The 27,099-nt window shown below is 37.4% G+C and overlaps 1 protein-coding gene across 1 annotated transcript in view; it reads right to left on the bottom strand.

Annotated features, from left to right (window-relative positions):
- LOC127435892 (cytosolic carboxypeptidase 4-like) overlaps positions 1-27,099 on the bottom strand; it is a 231,675-nt gene that overhangs the window by 96,929 nt on the left and 107,647 nt on the right. Inside the window, exon 19 of the mRNA XM_051689673.1 lies at positions 11,186-11,366. Coding sequence (XP_051545633.1) covers positions 11,186-11,366 — 181 coding nt within the window. The remainder of the gene's footprint in view (positions 1-11,185; positions 11,367-27,099) is intronic.

Genomic DNA, 27,099 nt, shown 5'->3' with positions numbered 1-27,099 from the left:
TGCCTCATCATGGTCACAGAGTCAAAAATAGAATTTTACTGCTTAGGGAATCTGAATATTTAAAAAGAGATAATACAACAAGATGATGTTCTGCAGAATGAAAGCATCATTCGCAGATGTGTATGACTTACTTTCTTCTGCTGAACACAAACAAAGATTTTGCTCTGTAGGTCCATACATTGCAAGTGAATGGTGACCAGACTTTTCAAGCTCCAAAAATTACATAACAGCAGCATAAAATAAATACATACAACTCTAGTGGTTAAATATATGTCTTCTGAAGTGATGCAATCACTTTGGGTGGGAAACAGATACATATTTAAATCCTTTTTTTACTATAAATCTCCACTTTCACTTTCAAAATGTGAAAGTGAAAGTGGAGATTTGTGGTAAACAAGGATATAAATATTGATCTGTTTCTCATCCTCACCTATTTTATCACTTCTGAAGACCTGGATTTAACCACTAGAGTTATATGTATTATTTTTATGCTGCTGTTATGTGATTTTTGGAGCTTGAAAGGTCTGGTCACCATTAACTTGCATGGTATGTACCTAAAAATCTTTGTTTGTGTTCAGCAGAAGAGAGAAAGTCATATACATCTGGGATGGCATGAGGTTGAGTAAATTATGAGAGAATTTTCATTTTGGGTGAACTATCCCTTTAAGGACCTTGTACAAAAGTCTGAAAATCTATAAAAAAAAAAATAAATAAATAAATAAAAAACCTCTATGTGCAGGATGTCATCTCCTTTTTTTTTTAAGACTACAGACCCTTAGTTTGCCACATTATTGATAAAAAAACATTTGGCTTAAAATTATGCCTTATTTCATCTAGTAGACTTAACCAAGCCTAAAGAAAGAAATGAACGAAACTATTTAACCACATAATGAGCTGTTTTTGCATGCGTTAGCCTTTCAATTGCTTTTCTATGTAAACGTGCTACACAGAAGTCTTTCACCATTGCGCAGCATCATTCTGTTTTTTCAGTGTCTTGCACAGGGGCGCTGTGCTTTTCAGATGCTGTGTCAAGATCAAAAGGACTTCAACTTTTAAAATGAGTCTTGAGACACCTGGTTTCATTCACTACATCTCGCTGTTTTAGCGCAACAATGCATTAGGCTGAATGGCCCTTTAGATGGTTTTTAATTTTTAGGTTTGGTATAAACCAGGTCTGTTTCATAGGGTGTCTCTGCTCAAGTGGCCAAAAGGACTCTCCAACATATGTCATGTTTTGCTCAACAACAAACATCTTTTAGAAAAAGTCTGAGGACTTTGAAAATGACATCCTTCTTTCAGACTGAATGTAAAATTAGGTTTCAGTGGCATTTTGTTATGTAGTCGCATAAGCTTGCTAGTTATAAATGTCAAGGCTAATTTTCTTGTGAATTCTGATTTACTAATGGGTTTGCTGAGGTAAAAAGACAAAGTGCCCCAAGAAAGGCCAATTTAATTCAGAAATAATCCACACAAGGTGAATTTTATTGATGAACTGAGTGTCATGCCATTGGAAACTGTGACGTAGCTTAGCTTATTTACATAACAAGGTTTACAGTAATCAGTTGAGCATCACTTGCCAGTTTAAAGTGCAACATTTTTTTCTCAAGGACATCTCTCTCGAAATGTACATTTCCTTTCAGTGCATACATGACTTGCGACTTTTTCCACTATTTCCTCCATTTGAAAAGTCGTGCCGAATGTCCTCAGTGGAAAAGAAAGACTGTGTGACTTTTCTATAATGCACATTGTGAAAGGCTCCATTGAGATGGTGTACAAGCTGATACTTCAGCCAGTCTATAATATCAGAATGCAAAATATATATAAATTACTATTCTCTCATCATGTACTCACTATCATATCAATTGTATGGCTTCAGAAAACCTAAAATAAAATCGCATGGATAATTTAATGGTGTGTTTTTTTTTTTTTTTTTTTTTTTTTTTTTTTTTGGAACTGGACAACAACTGGTCACTATCTGTTGTTGTTTAATGAAAAGAGAAAGGCTTTAATGTTCCCCTAGCTCTCAAAACCAAAATTATACATTATAACCTTCAACTTTCCACTGGTCACAATTGTAGTGACTGAAGGCAGGAAAAAATTATTAGGAGAGTAATACAGAGGCCCTGCAGTCCAGCCCATAAATTCCTCAAAGCCATAAAACTAAGAGGTGCCAAAATGGCTCCCTAAAGTCTGGCATGGCCCAGCTAAATGAACCATATCTGGCCAATAATACAAACAAAAGAGACTTGTCCAGATAGCACATGACTTGAAAACTTCATGCCTCATGTTTAATATCATTGAGATTCTTTCTGAATTTCAGGAATATTTATGTTAATTTGTGATATATTCAGTTGTATCCAAGATATAAAATGTATGGTTAAAACATGTACTATTTCAAGCGGGAATGTTTAAGAATCCTTTACACAAAGGATTGTAAATCAACTTTGAAATGACAGGCAAACTGACCATGTGACTCTGAAAAGCCGCCTCTGATTGGCTTAGAGCCTCTTTGGGGTGTGTGCAAACTGAAAGGGTTAAAAGGCAAGCTTGAACAACCCCCAGTTGAGTTTGAGTTGGGCAGTTCTCATTTTCAGCTTCTCTATGCTCCACTTACTCTTCAGCTCCACGCTCTGGCCCTCGTGGCTTGTAGCCTCTTGTCTCTAAAGTCCATGCAATGTAGAAGTCCAGGAAGGCTCAGAATAAAGCTCTGAGGAAGCCCTTCTCTTCTATGCACTACGACACACACACGTGATGGTCTTCTACTCTGAAGGCTTCGCTTCAAAGCCCTCATCATCCATCAACGCAACAGACAACAAACTATACCCGATCTTAACAGATGTCTAAAACATTGACAGAACCACCCAAACTTTCTACAAAAAGCCCAAGAACCAAGCAACGCAAGGAAATGCAACGACATGCAAGTACATCTCCAGACTTTTGCTGAATGTGCTGGTGTATTATTTAAGTACTTTGGGTAATCCGATTGCATCCAATAAGCCAGGAGAATAATATTACTCCAATAAGTGAATTAATCATAATTCCCTTATTAAAGATAATTCCTTTCAATACAAATTGTGAGTGGATACAACGATACATTGTATTACGATTTTAATGGTGTAGAATTTTATTCAGACAAATAATCTTATTATTTGTCATTTATTTATACAACCAAAATGGCGTAGACATGCGGACAGTTTAATTTAATTCCTAACACATACTGTTCCCCTACACAATGTTCAAACAGGAGCTAATTAAATTTCAGGCATAATAAAACTCCATCTCAAGTTGGCATCTTCCATTTTAATGAACAAAGCATGGTTTACTGTTTGTTTGTTCATTTTACAAGGCCTTTAGTCAAGCAAACAGGGCGATCACGTTCTTATCCAATGCCATATCTGGGCTGTTAGCCCACACAAGCATTGGCTACATTTGAAAGACCTCATCTGGTGATTCGACACAGTAAGATAATAAGCTGGCAGATGCCCGCTCTACTGTGCTGAGCGCAGTCTGATCCATGCCAACCATCGGCCCAATGATTTATGCGAACTGCCCTAAATGGCTGAAATGGGCCAAGTTGATGTTAGCCTGGGGAATTGGTGTGGAATAGTTGTCAAATATATCCAATAATCAGAGAATTGGATACAGATGTCCTCTCCTGGGAATGCAGCCTGTTTGGATGATGAAAATATAAATGGATGTTCTATTGTTATCTTCAGCTTTTGATTTTGGAACTATGTCATAGTGATAAGTGCATGTGCACAAACACAAGCTGTGGTACTCATGTGGGAGATGCAGGTTTGATTCTGGAGCTCATTGTGAATTAGTAGTGAGAGTAGATCAAAAGTTCTGCAGCTGAAATCGGTCTGTGCTTACTGAAATTCGAACCACTGCCAGTGGCCAGAGCTGGAAGTGTTGTGAACATTTAGGCATGTGTGAGCTCCAGTTTCCGAGCTAGTCCGAAATGCCAAATGCGAGTTGTATTTTTAGTTGTAAATTATGTAATACAGTCAACAGGAATGCATATTTAATTAACCATGTGCTCTAACCCTATTCCAAACCCTAAACCTAACAGTCAGTGGAGTAAAATTTATTCTTAGAGGGAAAATGCAACTACCAAACTGTGCTGATTAGGTAAACGTGATTACTTCCTGGTTTCCATGGGAAAAGAACCTGTGTTTTTGAGGCTGCTGCACCACAGAAATAGGTAAATACACTTGAATGGATGCAAAAATTCTGATGACCATGACATTTTGCTACCAAATGCTCTGTTACCCTGCGCTGGTTTGTGCTTTTTTCTGATCGCCTTTTGCCTCTCTCTACCCAATGATTTCCCATGTGGGGCTCATGTGACGCAAGATCAGTTCTGGTCTGCGTCATGTCCTGATCTTATTAATTCTCTATCCCCAATCATTTTCTTTTCTTTCTCTATTGTCTGTCAATAAAAACTGGCAAATATCTATAAATAAAGTGCACTCCAAATGTCTGTTAATTGTCATCGTGTTTAGGTCAATGCATGGAATTGGGCTGCTGGATTTATCAATGTCTTGTGTTTATTAGTCCAGCTTTTATTCTGAGCAGTCTTCCAACAGAACGGACAGGGAAGATGTTTAGGATTTTGATACACCACTGCAGGCTATGTACAGCTGATGTGCAATTCATATGGGAGTTCACTATGGTCAGGACTCAGTTCTATTTTACATAACTCAGAGATGCTTTCCACAGCAACACTGTGGTGAATATACCCAGAATTGAAAACATAACCACAGAACGCCTGAGTCTGTTTACACTTTTCGTGTTTTGTTCCATGCTAAGGGAGAGCAGGAAGTGAACTTTGTTATCACACCCCTCTCTCTCTCCATAAGGTAAAACCAAATGCAAAACTGGTTTTTGTCACGTCACATCTGTTGACATCTCCTGGTCCCTGTAGTCAACAAAATATTGTTGAACGGATTACCGTTTTTCAATTTCTATGATAAATAGAATCAAAACACAGAACTCACAGTATGCTAACACTACATGCTCCTTCAAATCGGCACCAACTGAGTTTGACTTTGAGGAGAAGTTTACCCAACAATAAAAATTCGCTCATCATGTAATCACCCCTGTATCATTCCAAACCAGTATGACATTTTTTCTTCGTGGAACACAAAAGGAAATGTTAGACAAAATGTTTGTACAACAATGAAAGTAAAACAGAGCCACTTCAATTAAAATTAAAAGAAGAAATTGGAGTGGCCAACAGTCAACAGATGTAAAAATGAAGTTCCGCCTTACAGGTAAAAGAGCCAATCACCTTTTAGATACAGACATCGCCTGTCAGTCAATTTGAGAACGTGCATGCACAGTAGCTATACAAGCCATAATTTATTTTTTTGTTTTTTAGCGTAATCTTAGGTAAAAAAGCACATTTTATGAGTCCAGTGTTGTCAGATTTTACTGTTGATATGAAATAGGCCTTTTGATCGTAATATTAACCAACCATTTTGGAGATTTTGGTCTTTCCCCAGTCAAGTAGATAGGAGCTACTCTTGAAAGCAACTTGTTTGTATAGAAAAATAGCTGCCTGAGAGCGTTCCAAAGATGGCCGCCAGTGGACTGACTTGCTAGAAAACTTTTAGTGAAAGGGGACGGGGACTGTCAAGATCCAAAAATTACATAAATAAAGTAATATAAAAGTAGTCCATAAGTCTTCTAAAGCTTTATAGTTTAGGGTGAGTAAATTATGACTGAATTTTTATTTTGACGTAATTAAAATAAAAGTAACCACAAACAATAGCTGCATTGTAAAATTAATGCTTTTTGAAGTAATAAATAGGCATTATTTAACAATAACACCATGAAAATACTGTAAATCTGTATTGTATAAAGAAAATTAGATTATTATCAAATTTGATGGTCAGTGAGCTGCAAATACGATAGTTATATTATGATCTAACTGCCTTGAAAATGGCTTATGCTAATAAAGACTGTTTCACAACAACCATAATGAATGCTACTTTCGGGTCTTTATAAAGACTTTTCTTTTTTTTTTTTTTTTTTTTACTGTGTAAAAGAAGAGGTTTTCATAGAAAAAACAACAAAAACAAATCAGACCCTTTGACCTACATTATGAACATTTCCCTTCAAAAGTCTATGATGAATTTGATGGAAGCAAATGTGACCTTTTCACACATTGTCATTTTCATTTCAAAGGGCTTGCAAAACCGCTGTATTTATATCTATGCAATACTACATTACCATATAAATGAATTTTACAAAAGTGTTCATATTTAGAAGACCGTCCAGTCTTAAAGGTGAGCTCTCCAAAGCTTTTAAAGAGTGAGATGGACATGTAAATTGCACTGTATTATTAATACAATTGCTAGACTATGTTGAACACACAAACAAACAAGAGAAGAAATATTCTTAAGTTATTTATCTAAATACATAATGCATTCATATTGCTTTCTGACTGCACCTACAATAGTACGATGTCAACAGACATAGTGGCATGTTATTGAGGACGTGAGATCACAGCTTAAAGGGAAAGTTCACCTAAAATAAAAAAAATAAATAAATAAATAAATAAATATGTCATCATTTAATCAACCTCATTTTGTTTTAAACCCATACGACTTTCATTCTTTCATGGAACACCAAAAGAAGATGTTAAGCAGAATGTTAGGCTCAGTCACCATTCACTTCCATTGCATCTTTTAATAACATCTCCTTTTGTGTTCCACGGAAGAAAGTAAGTCATACGGGTCTGAAACAACATAAAGGTGTGTAAATCCTGTTAATTTTTGTGCCATTTTCCCATACATTTCAGACCTGCCACCAAGAAACAGGGGGGCCTTAACCTGTTACTTACACTGAAGGAGGGATCTGGGCCATATATATGGATTACAATAAGGGCTATCAATTTAACTTTTTATATAATTCAGCATGATTAATTATACAAAAAAATAATACATTAATATGTCACTGGACCGTAATAAAGAATATTACTACTATCGGAGCAATTCAAGCTTAAGGTACCACCTGTTTTCTCCAGTAAGCGAAACTCCAGCTGTATAGGCAATGCACAGTTTAAACAGTGAACAACAAATCACACTCACTGACAGAAGACAGCACAAGATGAGAACACGTCCTTGCGTTCAAGCACAGCTTGATGGAGTGCAAATCTGAAAGCAGGGATCTCAAGACGTGTTTTTCTAAGTTTCAAACTATGTTTAACTTGACACAGCGCTCCAAAAGCACCTTTCTGATGCATGTGTACATAGACATGTCCTTCGAAAAGTCCTTATAATCAGTGTTGCCAACTTAGCGACTTTGTCACTAGATTTAATGACTTTTCAGACCTCTTTAGCAACTTTTATTCAAAAAAGTGCCTAGCGACAAATCTAGCGACTTTTTGGACAACACTTAGCTACCTTCCACAGAAGAAAGTCGCCAGTACTGCCCCGCGAGCGCGTGGTCTTGCTTTTCTGCCCAGACTCGGAGGCACACCTCTCTCTGCGTCTAATCTGTTCGGTGAGACTGACAGAGAGAGAGAGGTGAGCAGGCGAGAAGACGGAGCAGCACAATCAATTGACCGCACGGCAGCTGACATAGACGTGAATGAGCTGCGCATGTGCAAACAGCGTTGTCAAGGACCAATCACGAATCTGTATTGTATGCTCCCTTTTGTTTTAAATTTAAAGAGTTTAATTTGACCGTTTATTTTTATTATTTTCATGCACTTAATCACAAGAGATTTTTAGACAGTTGTTCATTCTGGTTTCTGAACTCTCAGAATTCAGACACTTACTTAGACAATAAAATAATGATATTTTTGTAAATATGCACATAGTGGTTTGTTTTGGCTGAGTGCTGTGTGAGAGAAAAGATAAGAAAGTTTCTGTCACTTCTAACTTTCTCTCTGAGTGACTGATAGATATAGGAAATTAATAGGGTATTACAGTATGTACGGTAAGCACAGAGAAGCAAACACATGTAAAGGGCGGACACTATGCAAAATGCAAATGAGACGCGATGACATCACGGATATGCTAATTAGCGTATGACGTCATCTAGCGACATTTAGCGACTTTTCGAGCAGGCTTTAGCTACTTTCCATTGAAACTAGTTGGCAACACTGCTTATAATAAATCTATCTCAGACTGATTGATGAATTCAATTGCAAAATGGATTGCTGTGAACTGTAGGCCAATGATATGCTTATGTTCAATAATATGGAAATAAACTATATACTGCCTTCTAAAACCAATTTTTGTATGGTCTTACCAATGCATTACTCATTTGCCACAATAATGTAATGCATTTTAATTATCTGAACTATTATTCTTTTATAATATATCCAGTATATTTTATTTATAATTATTTAAATATAACTATTTATAATTATTTAATCATGATATATTGAATAATCGTTATTCGAGGGGCTTTCTCAGCAAATATTTACATATGCAATTAATTCGATTCATTAATCGGCATACCATGTAATAATTCAATTAAATTTTTTAATCGATTGACAACCCTAATTAGAATATCAAAAATACTTACACCTAGAACACCTTGGCTAAATTCAGAACTGCATGCTACCATACTACTCTTACTATTTCAGAGTAGTATGGTAGCATGCGATTCCAAATTTAGCCATTATCAACCACCAACCACATGCTAGAACCACTCTAAATACCTTGTTATCATAACAAAACCCTGGCAACACCCTAGCATGATGGCGGCAAGTTTTTTTTTTTTTTTTTTTTGCACAAGCAAGCACCACAAAAACAGGGTTTTTACGAGATTTGCAAAATTCCAAACATTGTGTCACTATGAGCGAATATCCTCAGTCTTATTTCTTCTTCATCCTAGTCTGAGTTCACTAGAGGAAATGGAACGAGGGAGTCTCCTGTAACTTGCCGCCCCCAAAACTACACCTCCATTCTCTGAGCATATATTTTAATACAGTTAGCATGTCTGATCAAAACTGTGCTGTATAGAAACTCCCTATACACATGACTGGAGATAAGGGGGAGGCCATGCTACGGAGGAGACCCCGGTGTCTTGGCTCTCTCTGCAGGGAAATCAGGTCAACAACAGTTGTGAGGAAGCTGTGAGGAGAATCGATCACACCCTGACTGTGAATAGAGTGTTGATAAGCCTGGGAGAGGGGACATTAAATAGGGACAGCCACAGCACTGACCTCGGTACTGGTTTTACACATGTAAATACAATCTCACTCGGAACAGCGAGAAAGATATGGTGATATCTGGTAGATTAAAACATGCCGCCATTTTTCTTTTTCATTTCGCCAATCAATTTCAAGGGCAAAAATGTGACTGCCTTAATGTGTGCATCTCTTTTGGACAGAACGGTGACTGGGCTTTTAGGCAGAGAGAGAAAAACCCTGCTTACATATGCCCGGAGCAATCATGAATATTCTAGTGTAGAACACAGGGAATTACGGCACTGATATTATAGTGAGCAGTCGCATATGGCCTGGAGGCTGTGTAGCAAATATTTATAGTTTAAAGCAACATGCGTTGACATCTAAGTGACCTCGTCAATGCGTCATGGCTGACAAGATTATAATTTTTTTTCTTGTTAATTTACTTCAGTGTTTTTATGCCCCTGCATATAATACATCAGATGTGTGATGGTTTTTCTTCTTGTTTGATAGAAAAAAGGAAAATCACATTGAATGAAAAGGAAAGCTATGAAAATCTTAGGCCAAATGGGGCAGTTTGCATTGTTGGTGAGAATAATAATTCAGGTTTCTTTTCTGGCCTAAGATCAGATGTACTTTCGTAGTGGGCATAATACTAGCCCTGAGGGGTGAAATCACTAAACAGTAAGTTAAAACATGCAATTAAAGGAATATTCCGGGGTCAATACAAGTGAAGCTCAATCGACAGCATTTGTGGCATGATGTTGATTACCACAAAAAATTATTTCGACTCCTTTCTTTAAAAAGATAAATAAAAATGTAGGTTACAGTGAGGCACTTGCAATGAAAGTGAATGGGGCCAATCCGTAAATGTTAAAATACTCACTGTTTCAAAAGTATAGCCACAATAATATGTGTGTTAACATGATTTTAGTGTGATAAAATCACTTACTAACCTTTACTGTGTAAAGTTACAGCCAATTTTAAAACTTTGTTGCCATGACGATGTCATCAACATTTGTGGATGTCAACAAACCCTAAAACAACTGAAAAATGCCGATTTAAACAACTTTACAGCTCAAATAACACATGAGTTTAATACAGAATAATTAATGTAAGTGCTTTTATAAAATTATAAGCTTTACATTTTTCCCTGTAAACCCTCCAAAAATTGGCACCATTCACTTCCATTATAAGTGCCTCATTGTTTTTTTTTTTAAAAGGAAAGTAGGGACAGGGAGTCGAAATTATTTTTTGTGGTAATCATCATTATGCCACAAATGCTGTTGATTGAGCTTAACTTATACTGAACCCGGAAATTCCTTTAAGGCCACATCCACACTAATACGTTTTAGTTTGAAAACGCGTTAATTTAGCTATGTTTGCGCCTCTCATCCACACTAGAACAGCATTTTCCGAAAACAGAGACTTTCAAAAACGCTTTCCATAACCACATACTTTGGAAAACAATGACACCAGGAAACTGAAAATGGAGGTTTCAAACTTAAACAAATTTGTATGGATGTGGCTTAACCACTAACCTGCTGCACCTCAGAATTCACCTGCAACATCGAGAGTACTTTTAGGCATTTACGCTGTTCCAGATCATAATTCTTTTAATGAATCGGGTACTAAAACAACGCAGACAGCACATGCAAATTGACAAAGCTATAAGTACGCACAATTTATTCTTATTAAATTCCCCTTTTGACACTATCTGAAACTATTCTAGATGCTCTATCATATATTGTATACAGCAGTCAACAACTAAAAAGCAATAATACAATATGAGCCATCAGATCTGGAGTCAGAATCTGAATCAAAAATCTGTACTGAATCTGATTCTGAATGCAATTGTGACTCTGAATCAGAATCCAAATTATTTTTGACTGGCCAGGTAAGATTGCTCTAAGAAGAGAATACTTGGCAGTTGCTGACAAAGGACAGACATTATAGAAGATAATGAGCAAACCTTGAAATAGAATTTTCATACTGCAATAAGGCATTTTACATAATGCAACTGTGTGTACGTACTTGCCATTAATGACCCCATCAGGGTTGAGCATGGGGATGATTTTGAAGATGTAGGCCTCTCTCAAGCTCTCTGCAACAGGATCACTGCTGCACAGGAACTCCAGTGTGCCCTTCATTACCCAACTGGCATTGCTTTCTCCAGGATGTACCCTTGCTGTCAGTACGACATATGGCCGGTTACCTACAAAAAAAAAAAAAAAAAAAGAAAAGAAAAAAAGAGAAAAAGAAGGATTTAAATGCTGTAAGTTGTTTCTAATAATGCCACATACATTTACAGAATAGTATAGAATCTTAGTATAGGGCGTTTTCACACCTGGCTCATTTGGAGCATCTCGGAACCTGGTATATTTTCTCCCTTAGTTTGGTTTGTTTAGGCATATATGAACATGGCAATCACACTTGGATCCGCACCAAAACAATCGGTTCGAGACCACCTAGATGAGGTGGTCTCGGACCGATTACAAACGAACCCTGGAATGGTTAACTTGTAGTGAGAATGCAATTCGACCCAACGGATCAATGAACCAAACAATATCCCTATAAAAACCATGAAGATACATGATGGATCTTTGGAGAAGACATCTGTAGGTCAGCACTTCACTTATTCATCATCAAAACGCAAATATAGCCTTTTGGCAACAATATTAGATATACTGTAGTTGCATGTTTAAAATAGGAGCTGTTTTATAATTCCCGAGGTAATTTTAGTACAATCGCTTCTCTTGGATAGTGGCAGAACACAGGTAGGACGGCATCAGCAACTTTTTGACATATATATATATATATATATATATGAGGTTTAAGTGGTTTTTACAAGGGTATTATGCAATAAATGTGGTTTATGAGGACATTTCTAGTGTCCCCATCATTTAAATCACTAAAAACATACTAAACGATGTTTTATTGAAAATGTAAAAATGCAGAAAGTTTTTTGTGAGGGTTAGGTTTAGGGGTAGGGTTAGGGGACAGAATCTATAGTTTGTACAGTATAAAAATCATTATGTCTATGGAGAGTCCTCATAATGATAGCTGCACCAACGTGTGTGTGTGTGTGTGTGTGTGTGTGTGTGTGTGTGTGTGTGTGTGTGCGCGTGCGAAAGCCAGCTCTGTGACCATGAGAACAGGCACTTTTCAATGCAGAAATAATGTAAAAGCAACTAATGATGGATAAAAATAGCCATGATGCAAATTTTACACTGCATATCATTTGTGTGTTGGATAAAGTGTATTTGCCACGCAACCTCTGACTGGAACGTGCATCCTGTACCAAGTGGTGACGTTTTGCATAAGCGTGACATAAACAACTCTTGAAAATGTGTTACGGTTGACAAAATGTTTACGGGTACTGTATATCATTTTCACCGGTATATCAATGGATGCTCTAAATCCTGGAACAGTCCACAAACATTGTGACCAATAAGGGGACAGTTTGCTTACATAGTACTTTTATTGACACAGTTTTGGTCCGTTTTGAAATGTTGCCTTGTGAAAGCGAACCAAACCAAGAGGAAAGTGCAACATTGTAACAGATTTAGCCCCTGTTTCGGAAAAAATGAAATGAGCAACAGGTCTAAAAATGCCCTTAATTTAATAGCACATGATCAGGGTGGATAAAGTTGTGACTAAAATTCTGTGACTTTCACACAAAGTCACCATGTGGGGTTTGAACCTGCAACATGATTGTTGCCAGATAAGAGCATTAATCACAAGCTAACAAAACCTCTCTATAGGTATACCAAGTAGTCCGAGAAATACTTATATCGTCAAGAACATCAAAAATACTATTCCAGGTTAACTAAAATAGGTAATTTCTGTGCTACTAGTGTCTCTAAACACAACTGCGACAATAATTATTGTTTCAAATAGGTCTCCCGAATATTCGCCCCATCTGCTACTGGTTGCCCAAACAGGAATTCCCACCCCAAACTTGTCTTTGCAAATTAAGATGGGAAAGAAACAAGTATATTAACATAAAAATAAAATACATCACCTTTAACCACAAAATCTGATTATTGTATAACTGATGTCTTTAACTATAACTAACGGCATAAATTGAGTAGCTATTCTATTGGCTCTTATGGAATCCTTGTTTTTAATTAATTGTATTTTTTTTTTTTTTTTTTTAAATGGGAGAAAGTGTCCTAATCAATGTGACTCTGTGCTGTTACATTACACTGCAATTAAGGGGCATCATATTTTCATTTGATGTCTCCCTCGACTCGTTTAATTTGAACTGGAAAATTACATCACCTTGCTGAGCAAGTTTACAAAGCCAAAAAGATGGACAAAGCTTATCAAAAACACATTAACATTTAATTTAGCTTGACTATTATGGCTCTGGCTGCCACCCCACAAAAGACGGCAGAAGGGACGACTAATTTGTGTGCTTCGGGTATTGATGATTCCGTAATTAGTTTCTGCATGGTCCCTGTTTATGCGTTATTCTGTCTGCTCTTTTTTATGTTCTGCATTTAATTGAATCTGAATACGTTTATGCAATTAGGATGAAGTGATGACTTTTTCTTTAGCGTAACGCAAAATGAGAATACCACTTTTTTGCCAAAATAATCAAAAGTATAAATTTCTCATGAATAGCCCATGGTATCACTGTCTGTGAAACCAATGAATGTTGAATCCAGATTAGGGTCAATGACAAATCATAAAAAAAAAAAAAAAATAGAATCTCTGTGTTCATGTTGGTTTCATATATCCTTGAAAGACATATATACCATTCTCACCAAAAATGTTGATTAATTTACACATTTTTTTAAAGTGGTATAAGCATCAATTAAAAGGTAATGAAATATGTTCCTTATACCTAGAATAGATGTGTATATATTTTAATTAATATTTTCTAAAATGTTTTTCTAAAAGTTGAAAAGTATTTATACAAATTGGTTTTAGTCATGTCACGGCTATGAAACATAATTTGATACTTGCTACTGCAAGGCAGTTGAAGCATCGCTATATTAACATCAGCCAGCATTTAAATTATAAGCCTAATTTGTGTGCTTTCAATTCACTGCCAAATGCAATTCATTTTAATGTAGTCTGATGTAAGAGCTTTGGGAGACCACAAGGGGGTGACATAACATTTATTGAAGCCGGTCACGGCATGGACAAGGGGCAGATCACACACATTACGAGCTGATTAGTGGTTGAAGTTAGGATGGTTTTTGTACTTCTTCAAGAATTAAAAACATGACGTTGATGAGTTTGCAGGTTAGTGTATGAAACTGGTGTAACTATGCAAACTGAACAGTTAGAAATGGCAACGTTTATTATGGAATTTCCCTGTATGTAGCATTGAATTGGTCTTTCATTTAAGCTGTCAAACTACAATGTAACTGAAAATACATTGTGTAGGCTCTGTGAAAGTTACTTACAGTATACACAATATATCATCCAGTGATGGGTAGAGTAAATAAACTAGTCCTTTGATAATGATTTGGGTCGAGTTAAATGGAAAACTATGCGAGTTGAGCTCCGTGGCACTGTAGAATTTTTAACAGCTTCCAGAGATGGTGAGCCTTCATAAAAAAATAACTGTTTAAATTTTAGAACACGGCATGTCGTCCGCACAGACAAGTTCGGTGCGCGACCCACTTTAATTTACCCTGCTGCTCACACTTTACAAAAGTTGTGTTAAGAAATACATTAGAAAAGACAAAGACTATAGTGCAATGAGCAGCCCTATCTGAAAAAAATCTCGATATATATCGATAATCATCTGGAAAATCTTCCGATTATCTATACATGAAATCGTTTTAAATGTGTATATCTAAAGTATTTTTTTTTCTTCTTTCTTTTAGGAGTACACTAGCATATAGATGGCCTCAAAGCTCATAAACATTAATGAAATGTCAACTCAAATTCTGATTTCATGTTTTTTGTTTTTTTTTTTAACAAGAAGAAAACAATATGTCAATTGTGGAATATGAGGTTTACATGCTGAATATACAGTGCTGAACCTATGCAGTGAAAAAGCAGGTATCTCTCACAAAAGGGTCCTAAAGATAAAATGTGTTTGATAAATATCACATCAGCTCAGTGCATGGGGCTCAATTCCCCTCAAGAGCCGGCAGCTTCAGCTCTTAAAAAAAAAAAAAAAAAAAAAAAAAAAAGAGATAATTTAAATTCCAATTCAAGTCAGATTCAAGTCTTCAGGCCCTTTGCTTTCTGCTGATCCTGATGATGTCTTGCCTGCAAACCCTCTGTCCTCCCGACTTCAAATCTCCCTCCCTCTGTCCTATATCTCATTTTTCATACTCTCACTCGTGTTCATGCACATTCATTTGTCAATACTCTATGCTTTTGCAAAAACATTCTTTATTCAAGATATTGTGCATTTTGAGCCTAACACACCATTACAGCAGATTGCATGCCATCTGTCTTGCCAATTAAATCGATTTTGTAAAGATATCTGTACACCAGTGGTTCTCAAACTGATTCTGCTTCTGTACCCATATTTTACATTGGAGATAAAGTGGTGACCCAATACAAAAAAAAAGTCAATTGCAGTACAAACATAAACAAAAAGGTCCTTACAATCAAACATTACAGTGTATTATTATTTCCATCCTGAGGCCCAAAATATATGCAAAATACCACTCCCACCCCCCCATCCGATGCATCCTTCTGCAAGATAAAGGTGAGAGTGAATTCAGGAGAGTGCAATAACGGCCCACCGAAAAGTGCAGCCTTGGCTCCATCCACTGGACCAGATCTGGTGCCCCCTTTTTAGTCAGATCAGTCAGCGGGCTGGTGACGGTCGAATAGTTAGGCACAAACCTACGATAATAGCCAGCCAACCCCAGGAACTGTCTCGCCTCCTTTTTGGTCTTTGGTCTCAGGAAGGCTTCAATCGCTGTGGTCTTATCAATTTGGGGCCACACCTGCCCATGACCCAAGTGAAAGCCCAGATACCATTCTTCCACCCGCCCAATTGCGCACTTCTTTGGGTTTGCCGTGAGTCCTGCCCGTCTCAACGACCTCAGGACAGCCCTCAGATGCTGCAGGTGCCGCTACCAATCATTACTGAAAATGATGATGTCATCCAGATAGGCAGCGGCGTAAGCAGCATGCGGTCTGAGGATTCTGTCCATAAGCTACTGAAACGTAGCCAGGGCCCCGAACAAACCAAATGGAAGCGTCACGAATTGGTGTAATCCAAATGGTGTAGAAAATGCCGTCTTTTCACTGGACATGGGAGTTAAGGGGATCTGCCAATATCCCTTCATCAAATCCAGTGTCGAATAAAAGCGAGCCGCGCCTAACAGATCGAGCAGTTCATCAATCCGAGGCATCGGGTACACATTAAACTTAGACACCGCATTGACTTTTCTGTAATCCACACAGAACCGGACCAAGCCATCGCTCTTTGGAACCAGAACCACCGGGCTGGCCCAGTCACTATGTACCACTACCACTGGGGTCGTTTCGATATGGTGCTCTATGAGATTCATACGACCAGGAAGAGGCGAGGACACGTCTGAGAATTATCCTTGCAACCTGGCAATCTCCGTGAATTGGGATGGTGAGAGAAGGTCTCCACAAGTGACCGGGGTGACACGATCGGTGGCTTATATGTTCACCTCCGGTCAGAGCTCCTCCCTCTCTGGAACCACCTTCGCCAAAGTCACAGGGACCGCCTCTCTCCATAGTTTTAGGAGGTTGAGGTGGTAAATCTGACGTGCTCCACCTCTATATGTTCGTTTCACCTCATAATTGATTTCCACAACTCGCCATGTGACCTCAAAAGGTCCTTGCCACTTGGCGAGTAATTTAGAGCTCGATGTGGGGAGTAATACAAGGACTTTACCTCCCGATGTAAATTCCCATAGCCGAGTACCCCTATTATACAGCCGGCTTTGACGTTCTTGAGCCTGGAGCATTTTGTCCTGTGTTAATTGCCCCAGTGTGTGGAGTTTTTCTATCAGGTCAAGAACATATTGAATTTAGTTTTTGCTGTTTGAAGATCCCTCCTCCCAATTTTACCATAGGACACTGAGCATGCTGCGTGGTCGACGCCGTACAATATTTAAAATGGGGAGAACCCCGTGGAGGCTTGCGGGACCTTTCGTACTGCAAATAATGTGGGCTCAAGCCACCTGTCACAATTTCGAGCATCTTCGTGCATGAAATTACGAATCATATTCTTTATGGTCTGATTAAATCGTTCGACCAAGCCATTTGTTTGGGGGTGGTAAATGCTGGTCCTATTTAATCAATTTAATCCCCAATAATTCGTACAGTTCATGTTTTGTACGTGACATAAACGTAGTGCCCTGATCAGTGAGGATTTCTTTCGGAATCCCCACTCGGGAGATAACCCTGAAGAGTGCCTCCGGATCACTTCCGGATATCGCTTTGCGTAGTCTACCAGAACCAACGCAAAGTCATGCCCACTTGCCGTCTGTTCCCAGACATCGCTCGGCCACGCCCACATCATCACAGTTGAATTTTCATTTGCAATGCATAGTTTTGTTCATTGTTTTTGAGGAGATGTTATGTCACGCAAACCATCCATGTTGGCTTCTGGCTAATTTGGCTAGCATCACCAAATGATGAATGAATTCGCGCAAAAATACTGAGGAGTTTGACTGGACTACAAATTTGAACAGCGAAAGATATGGGAAGTGTTTGATCTTCCCTTTTAAAAGTGAATAAGTCTACAGTATCTATTTTAAATCCTAATGATGCAAATTTTTTTGGTTAGTCGTTGCTGTCTGTGACTCTGTTCGTGCAACCCTTTTTTGTGTCACAGTCTGCAGTTGAGAACCACTTCTGTAAAATAGTATAGAATAGTAATCTGCTTCTTGGAATCTACATCCAACAACAACTTGCGCTACACAGCTAAGAACTCGAGGAGCTATTTTCATCTGGCTATGAAAACAAACCCCCACATTTCTAGTCCATGTGTATTTTCGACTTGGACCCATTTACATGTTCACACCGCTAAATGCCCAGTAAAATATATGTTTGCCACACACGGGAGGTGAGTGTGCAAAGATGTGGGAGTGTTTAGTGAAGCTATGAGAGAACAGAGGCCTTCGACAGATCTCTTCGCTGTTACACAAGTCAGCCTTCCCACGCTCCCTGTGGGATAAGCACAGCCCAATCCATTGAGCGCTCAGCTTTCACTCACTGTGTACGGAGGAGTCTTTGGAATACAGTCGACTTCAAAGCAAATGGTAAAAAAAGAAAGGGCTAAAGAAAGTGCAAACAGAGAAGAAAAAGAAAAAAGACGATAGGGCAAAAAAACTATGTGTCTTTGTCTCTCCCGCTGCTTTGTGGCCAAGCAAACTTACCTCCCACTGACATTGCCTAAAAACATCCTGGTTTATCTCCTTCCTATTTTTATGTGTGGTCTCTCTGTGTGTGCGTGCGTGCATGCGTGCGTGCGTGTGTGTCTGGGCTTAATAGTCAGGTTTTTGTGCCTGTGTTGAACGGATCTTAAGACGTTCTAAGGAAAGGCTTCTAAAAAGTTGGACTTATAATACTGCATATTATGTTGAGAAAAAATTTCAGGTTTTATGGGTACTTTGAGTGTAGTCAATTTCCATTAAGATCCACTAGAGCAGTGGTTCCCAACCCTGTTCCTGGAGGCACCCACAACATCTCCCTAATCAAACACACCTGATTCAACTCATCAGCTCGTTAATGGAGACTCCAAGACCTGAAATGTGCAGTGTTGGAGGGCCTCCAGGAACAGGATTGGGAACCACTGCACTAGAGTATGAAATGTTTCCCAGTGCTTACATTTAAAAGAAGACGTTGAAAGTGGCATTGGCATTCAGACTTTAACTTAAACCTAGATGAAACTTAGACCTAAACTTAGACCCCGGCACTGTCTGGAAACATTCCCGAGTATCAAGATGGGGTCAAATTAAGCTGCTTGCATTGCAGTTTTTAAATTGTTAATGTATAATACTCTTTAAGATTGTCCAGACATGTAGACTTAGACTGAGACTTAGACCTAGACTTAGACCAAGACTTAGATCCCAGCACTGACTGGAGACTTTTTCATAATTTCAACACAGAGTAAAAATTCAGTTGCTAGTACTACACTCTATAAAATGTCCATAGACGCAGACTTAGATCTAGACTTAGACCAAGACTTAGACCCAGACACAGCTACATGTAGTATTAAACTCTTTAAAATGTCCAAAGACGTAGACTTAGACCTAGACTAATACTTAAACCCTGGCACTGGCCAGAGACCTTTCCTGAGGATCAACATAAGAGTTAAAATTATGTTTCAAGTATTACACATGTCCATACATGTAGGCTTAGACCAAAACTTAGACTCTGACCCCAGCAGTGACTGGATAATTTGTATTAGTATCTACATAGGGTGAAAATTAAGTTGCTAGTACTACACCTAGAGTTAGGCCAAGACTTAGACCCGAACACTAGCCGAAGGCTTTTCCAGAGAATCAACAGTGTGAAAATTAAGGTGCTATTATATACTCTCCTTAGAAATTCTATAAAAAGGAGACTAAAATCGAGACCTACAGTAGATTGAAACTCAGCCCGAGATTTAGACCAGACTTGGACCACATTATTCGCCGGAGACTTTTCCTGAGTGTCACCAAACCAGTACAAATTAAGTTTCTACAATTACACTCTTTAAAATGTCCATATATATAGACTTTTACTTAAACCTAGATGAGATTTAGACCAAGTCTTGTAAGTATCACGATAGACACAGCGCTAGACTTATGAAACCTAGTAGGCATTGGTAGGAGACTTTTCCAGTGTTAAATGTCCATAGTTACGTGCAAGTTTATTTGTAAAAACCTATGATTTGTTCCTCTGTAATACATTAGTCATCTGTGCAAACACTCTCACACACACACACACACACACACACACACACACACACACAGAAAAATCTCTGTACAAAGCCAGCCTTAAGATATCAAAAGCAATCTCTGTAATCCTTTACTGTATATGCAAATCAGGTCTAATTGGAACCTATCAGACTTGTCCATTTGTAATCATGAGATGAATTTGCACTGCAAAGCTTATGAAAATGCAGCTTTTAATTTAGCCTTTTAGTAATTAAAAGTGTTTCATAGGAATCTCACTTGAGCTCATTTCTTGGGTTGTTAATTATCAAACGTAATCCCGTTTAGCGTGACAGTTTCGCCAAAAGCGATCTGCGGGGAGACACTTCCTGCGTTGAGAATTCACTGTCGCAGCCATCCGTATTTCTCTTTTTCTTTATAATGAGGTCATCCCAGTTTTTACAATGAGGTCATCTGTATTTTACAACCATATTATCTGGGTTTATAACTGTATCCTTCATTTAGACAAAAAAATAGTGACTCACACTGTCAATTTTATGTGCTTAGATTAATTCTTCAACATAAAAACAACTTATTAAGGAAATTATAGAAAAAGCAAGACAGATGAGGTAAACACATTTTACAGTAAATGGAGCTGTCTTTGAAAACAATGTCTTTGTTATAACAAACAGCTATTTACCAACCCTATTGCTTGAGCATACAGGAAATAAATACATTTAGAAAAATGAGAGTGAGTAAATATGACAGAATTTTCATTACTGGGTGAACTATTACTTTTAAATGCTATCTTCCAGTAAGTATAAAACATATTGTGTTTAACATTATGGCAATTGGATATTTATGCTACAGGTATTATATAAACGTGGATAGTGTTAATTCTAGGTCAAAGTTGGGCCAAAAGAGAACTGAGTAACCAATGAACTAAAGAGAAGAGTAAAGCTAGCATCTTCTTTAATGTAGCTCAAAGTGTTTTTTTTTTTTTTTTTACAATTCAATGGGCAATGGGAGAACTGAGGGTTATAATGGCTATGTGAGGACACTGTGTGAACATGAAGGACAGACCGACAGCACAGATGGCAATATTAAAAAAGAGAGAGGGAGAAAGAATCATGTAAGCTGCAGGATGCATGCCAATGGAGCACAGGCTCTGTTAATGTATTGCAGTCAAATGTAAGCAGAAAGGTATTGCAAATAGGATTTATCATTCACTGTCAGCAGTAGGCATAGGCACTGTGACTAACAGATAACAGCTCTGTATTTCTGAAGATATATATGTTGTAAACACATTCAGGGTGACATTTTATTTTTTTTTTATACCATTTTTCATGACTTGGCTTGTGAAGGAAGCCAAATAAATGTATATGCAATTACATAATTGTGTCGCACTGAATTATGACTATTTTCAGAGACAAAATATTAAGGATATATATGGCTATAGATTATTCTGGTAAAAAATCCTACCTACAGTGTGCAATATGTCCACACGTTTCCATACACAATCTTACACCATTTATCTAACACCAATAAATGTGAAGTGATACCAGGAAAGATAATTAGTAGTTAAAGCAAAACATGATCACAACATAGATTTTGCCTGCTAAAGGAATGTTCCATGTTCAATACAAGTTATGCTCATTTTGAATTTTGGCATTACATTTAGCTAATTTTGACAAGTCCCACTTTTATTAAAAAAAAAAAAAAAAAAAAAAAAAAAAGCAATTGCTGTTACAGAAAGGCACTTGCAATGGAAGTGAATGGGGCTAGTCCATAAATATTAAAATGGACACCCTTTCAAACGTATAGCTACAAAACATAAACATTATACTTGTTTACTAGTGCTGTCAGCCGATTAAATTTTTTATTTTTTTTATTTTTTTTATCACGATTAATCGCATAATTTTTTTTGTAGTTAATCGCGATTACCTTATTTTACAGAAATAAAGACGCATCTGACTAAGTCGCACTGGGTCAAAATCGCGTTGTTTAGAGAGAAAAAAAACACCCACAGATAAGTCGCATCAGATGCTCAGATGTCAAGCACGCTCTGTGAAGATTACAGTACCTCAGAATCTACACATTGCATCATGGTGTTTTGGGGCTTGTTTAAAACGGGAGAATTTGCTTTAAGTAATGGTGTGAAACAGTTTCTCATATTCTGTTTATGTTTCATGAAAGAAACTCGACAAGTAAACCACATCTGTTTATAACATCAGTAAATCTATGCTGTGCACAAATAAACAGCTTTAAAGCTGATATAATAAAACAATATGCCTGTTGTATTCTATTCATTCATGTTAGAGACTGTCTATTTGTGGATATTTCTGATATTTGCAACCCTTTTTGCAATGTATTTACTTATCGAGTTCACTGACAATGTTTTTACATTCATTTTACATGTGTGATGAAATGTCATTTTGTGGGCAGGTGAGGAGTTGCATTTGTCAGCGGTCTAGAGTTTGTTAGAACAACAATGTTATGAAGACAAATTATTTAAACGGGTCAAATAAAGTACTTTGTAAAGGCAACATATTCTGAATTGGCAACTTTAAAACACTTCTATCGTCTCTATGACTGATGATTTCCGGAAAATATGGTAATCGCAGATTTTGAAAGTGCTGAAATTCTCTTAAACTCTCATCCTCCTCAAAATTATAAACCTTTCGGCAGACTGTGGCTATCTGCTTTCCACATCATGAATCATGAAGCCACGTTTGTGATTTCGTCAGGGTGTCATTGCCAAGCGCAGTTTTGAACTCCACATGAAAAGCGCTTTGCAGTCAAAAACTTCTCATTCTATATTTTGGAGATAGTTAAGACTTGATGTGCATCTGTGGTGATTACATAGACTGAAAAATACTTGATTTATTTTACCATCAGTTTATCACTGACACGGAAGCGCTGTTGTGTGTGTTAGAGACTATTGGTGTGTGTTGAGAAGTGTGCGTCAGTGTAATGACTCCGGGCAGACACATTTCAAAGGTTCCGCCCTTCCAAGTGTTTATGCTGGTTTATGATGTATTAATGGATAATGTGTTAATCGCGATTAATAAAAATTAATGAGTTAAACGTTTTAATTAATCACGTGCATTAATGCGTTAATTCTTACAGTGTTTACATAATTTTAGTGTAATAACATCACGTACTAACCTTATCTGTGTAGTTATATCCAATATTACAACTTTGTTGTCATATACGTAATGCGTGTAATCCTATAATTACGGTAATCTATTTTATCACACTTAAATAATTTAGAACAGATATTTTATCATACTAAAATCATTTTAACATGTATAATGTTTACGTCTTGGGGCTATACTTGTGAAAAAGTGAGTATTTCAGCATTTATGAACTGGCCCCATTCACTTCCATTTTAAGTGCATTGCTGTAACCATGATTTTTGCTTTTTTTTTTTTTTTTTATAAATGAGGGATGAGTCAAAATGATTTTTTGTCGAACATTTGGTATTTTCTCTCACTAATCCCCTGTAACTGGACGTTTTCACAAATAATCTTTTTCCAAATCAATTTATTGCATATAACACATTTTTAAAATGCCATCGGTAACTGAGAACTTCTGTTTTTGTGTGGAGCTGCATCTAGGTGTCGGCACAACATAAAATATGGATATTATGGTGTACACCTTTGCGATTTTATTAATTTCATGTTTTTTGAAATTCTCTGGAAAACCTGGTTACTGGTACTTCTTGATATTTCTGTTTTTCTATTCAATAAAATGGTTATTTTCAGCTCATGCATAGCACCCAAAAGATCCCAAATATATAATTTCAAAAATTATAGCACTTCCTGTTTAGTGATAAATACCTTAAGGCAACACATCACACAATATAACGGCTAATAACAACTGTTTTGTTGTGTAACATGACATTTTTACTTCCTTTCCAGTAAACTTCATCATGGGTGCAGCCGCTTTTGGTTAGAAAAAAAAAAAAAACATATTAGTGTAAATTTACAGTATAGTAAACTCATATTGTTTACAGCTAATCAAAGGGATTTGTTTAATTAGGAGCCTGTGAGAATCCCTGAGAGTTATGCAAATAAACCTAGCACAAATTAATCCAAAAAGTTTGTACGGTTCAGTTACCTCTGCTTTCATTTAATCCGTGTCATTCTGTAGGTCAGCTACATGGCTTTATAATGAACAAAATGTCTGATTTGTCATATCAACGGGTCATTCTACAACAGTGGCCATTAGCTTTCTTTCTTGTACACACAGAAAGAAGCAGTTACCCATGCCACCTCCTAATCATCATTGGTTTATAGAAATGGCTTAATTTGTGCCACCGATTACAAATAATCATACCCGAGGCTTTAAATTCAATAATGCAGCAGACAGTAGGGAGAGGGCTGTAGCATGGAATTCTGAATTGTATATTGCTCTGGGCCACTTTCATATAACAAAATACAGTTAACATTTTTTTTTCTTAAATATTGATCTTTTTTGCATTAAAAGCGATCGTATGGCTTTATAAGACATTCATTTAACCACTGGAGTCGTATGGATGACATTAATGCTGACTGTCTGTGCTTTTTGGAGCATCAAAAAGGTCCTTTTTTCTATTTTTCTACAAATGTGTTCTGCTGAAGAAAGGAAGTCATATACATCTGAGACGGCATGAGGGTGAGTAAATGATGGGAGAATTTTCATTTTTGGGTGAACTATCCCTTTAAGGCCGCTAAACCACAATGTGCTAATTAAGGTATAATCCTCTAAAAGGCACATGTCAGAGTTTGTCGGCATGTTTTGCCACAGATTGCCTGCATATGTTTACAAATCACACAGAAGGTTGAACTCATAAGCGTACAGGGGAGGCCAGGGCTGGTTGTCACACGGGGAAGTTGTCACAAGAGCTATATCTGTAACGTATGGAAGGAAGTCACGAGAGATGGATCTAGGTGCAGCAAAACAGTCTTTAATAAAATAAACAAAGTACAGGATAAGCACAGGAACAAAAGAAACATCCACGAGGGGAAAACACAGGAACAGAGCAAAACATCTACAAAGAGACCGGGTCAATAAACAGGAGGTCAAAACACAAAAAACAAGCAAACAATAGGGCTTTATATATACAATGGGTAATCAGTAAATTAAAGACAGGTGAAGACAATCAAGGACAGCTGGCAGTGATGAGGGCAGGGAATTATGGGAAGTGTAGTCCGGGAGGAATAGATGACGGGTAGAAACACAAGGCAAACAACAGTGAATCATGACAATATCTAAGTAACTATGCGTTTTTAATACAAGTCCAATAATACAAATGTGTGTTTTCTCAAGCAGCTGTTAAATTAAGTCTATTTTTTTGCGAATGTGATCCTCTAAACCAGTGCTTCCCAAACTGGTGACGATGGTGGTACACAAACACAATTCTGACATTTACCGTTCTTTTCATTTCATCCCAGTCTAAAATAACTTTCAAACAGAATTTATGTATTTCTCACTAGCAAAAATTAACTTTGTGTGGCGTCTAGTGTAGAAACATCAAACTGTTTGCGTCATAAAGATCAGATAGATTGTATGCAGTGAAATAACCCTACCTTTTGCGGTGTGTCATGTGTCATGCAAGTATATTTTATATAGTGCTAGGTGACGTAGCTGAGTGATAGCATATAAAATTGATACTTTGCTGTTTTACCAGACATGCACTTGTCAGTCATACACATTTTTAGTTTATTTATTTTTATATACTTTTAGCACAGTTTCAAACATAATTGTATAAGTTGAGACGTATAGGGAGTTTTGATTCTGATGGTATAAGTTCACAAGCATTGATGACAGTTGTCAGTTATCACTCCTACCAGTGCAGCCAAATCATTTTCCACATTCAAACGCAGTCAGGGGCGTAGATTCCAGGGGGGTGGGGGTGAGGTAACCCCCCAATAATCAAAACAAGCAATTATAAACCACCTAATATCTATACAATGATCAATGGAAACGTAAATTCTTCACACTGTAACCCCCTAATGTTCAAGCCAAATCTACGCCCTTGCACGCAGTAATTTTCACTCGCATTTGTTCGCAACCTAGAGCCGTTTTTTCATTCTTGCATGATGTGTTTTTAGCAAATGAGCTCAACCTTGCTGACAGTGTCAATTGTGACATCAAAAAGCACCTTAAGCTGGCCGCGCAATTGTGCAGATACAGTGCTTGAGGTCGACCGGCAATGCCGTACCTGAAACGAACCGGCAGTTCCTTTAAAGTGCTGGTACTGTGTCCTGCTCCCGTGACACGATGAGTTTGCAAGTTATCCAGTTATGTCATATCTAGCACACCCATCTCATTTAGCCATTGATAAGCCATTTGTTCATTTTGTATATAATAAATATAACCTGTACAAATATAACAAGTTTGATATAAGGGAGTTGTTTTACAAAGATAATTGTGTTAAATACACATTTTTAAAATACTATGTGTGAACGTTATCTATGCGTTAGAGAGGGGGTACGCGAAAGGATGTTGAATGTTTGGAGGGGTATGCCACCGTAAAAAGTTTGGGAACAACTGCTCTAAACTAAATATCATGCAATATCATTATATTTTGTGTAATAGCCAGAGATCTTCTATACAGAAATAATCATCTCCATGTTTTTAACATTGGAGAGAGTGTAACGGTCAACTAGCGTGTTACGACAGTAAATCACCATTTGCGGATACCATACAAACAAATGTAGAGAGCCATAAACTGACACCTACCTGTTGCAAAATTGTCCACGTCTTCTCTTATAAAACAGCAATTTTATCGTGGTAAACTCCACATATAGTTCATTCCAAAAGTATTGTATACTGTAAAACATGTTGAAGATTAGCAGACAGGCGGTCAGTTCATTAAATGATAAGCTGTTTCCTCACAAAAGCAGTTCATTCAGCGTAATGAAGCATCTCCTCCATAGACATCCATTAAAAAATAAAACAGCCTCTTGTATCTTCGCCAGTGTACTGCCCATAGAATGTCTATGGGACCGCCACGTTATGCTACTTTAGGCTAAGCTTATAGGCACCTTATGTAAAAGGGTTCTGGTAATAGCTCTTGCTTAAACAAGTGAACATATTAAAACCACACTAGGCAAAGATCAACTTTATATAATG

Source organism: Myxocyprinus asiaticus, chromosome 46, assembly GCF_019703515.2.
Source record: "Myxocyprinus asiaticus isolate MX2 ecotype Aquarium Trade chromosome 46, UBuf_Myxa_2, whole genome shotgun sequence".
In the NCBI taxonomy this organism is placed as follows: domain Eukaryota; kingdom Metazoa; phylum Chordata; class Actinopteri; order Cypriniformes; family Catostomidae; genus Myxocyprinus; species Myxocyprinus asiaticus.
This window is presented reverse-complemented; position numbering and strand designations above follow the sequence as displayed.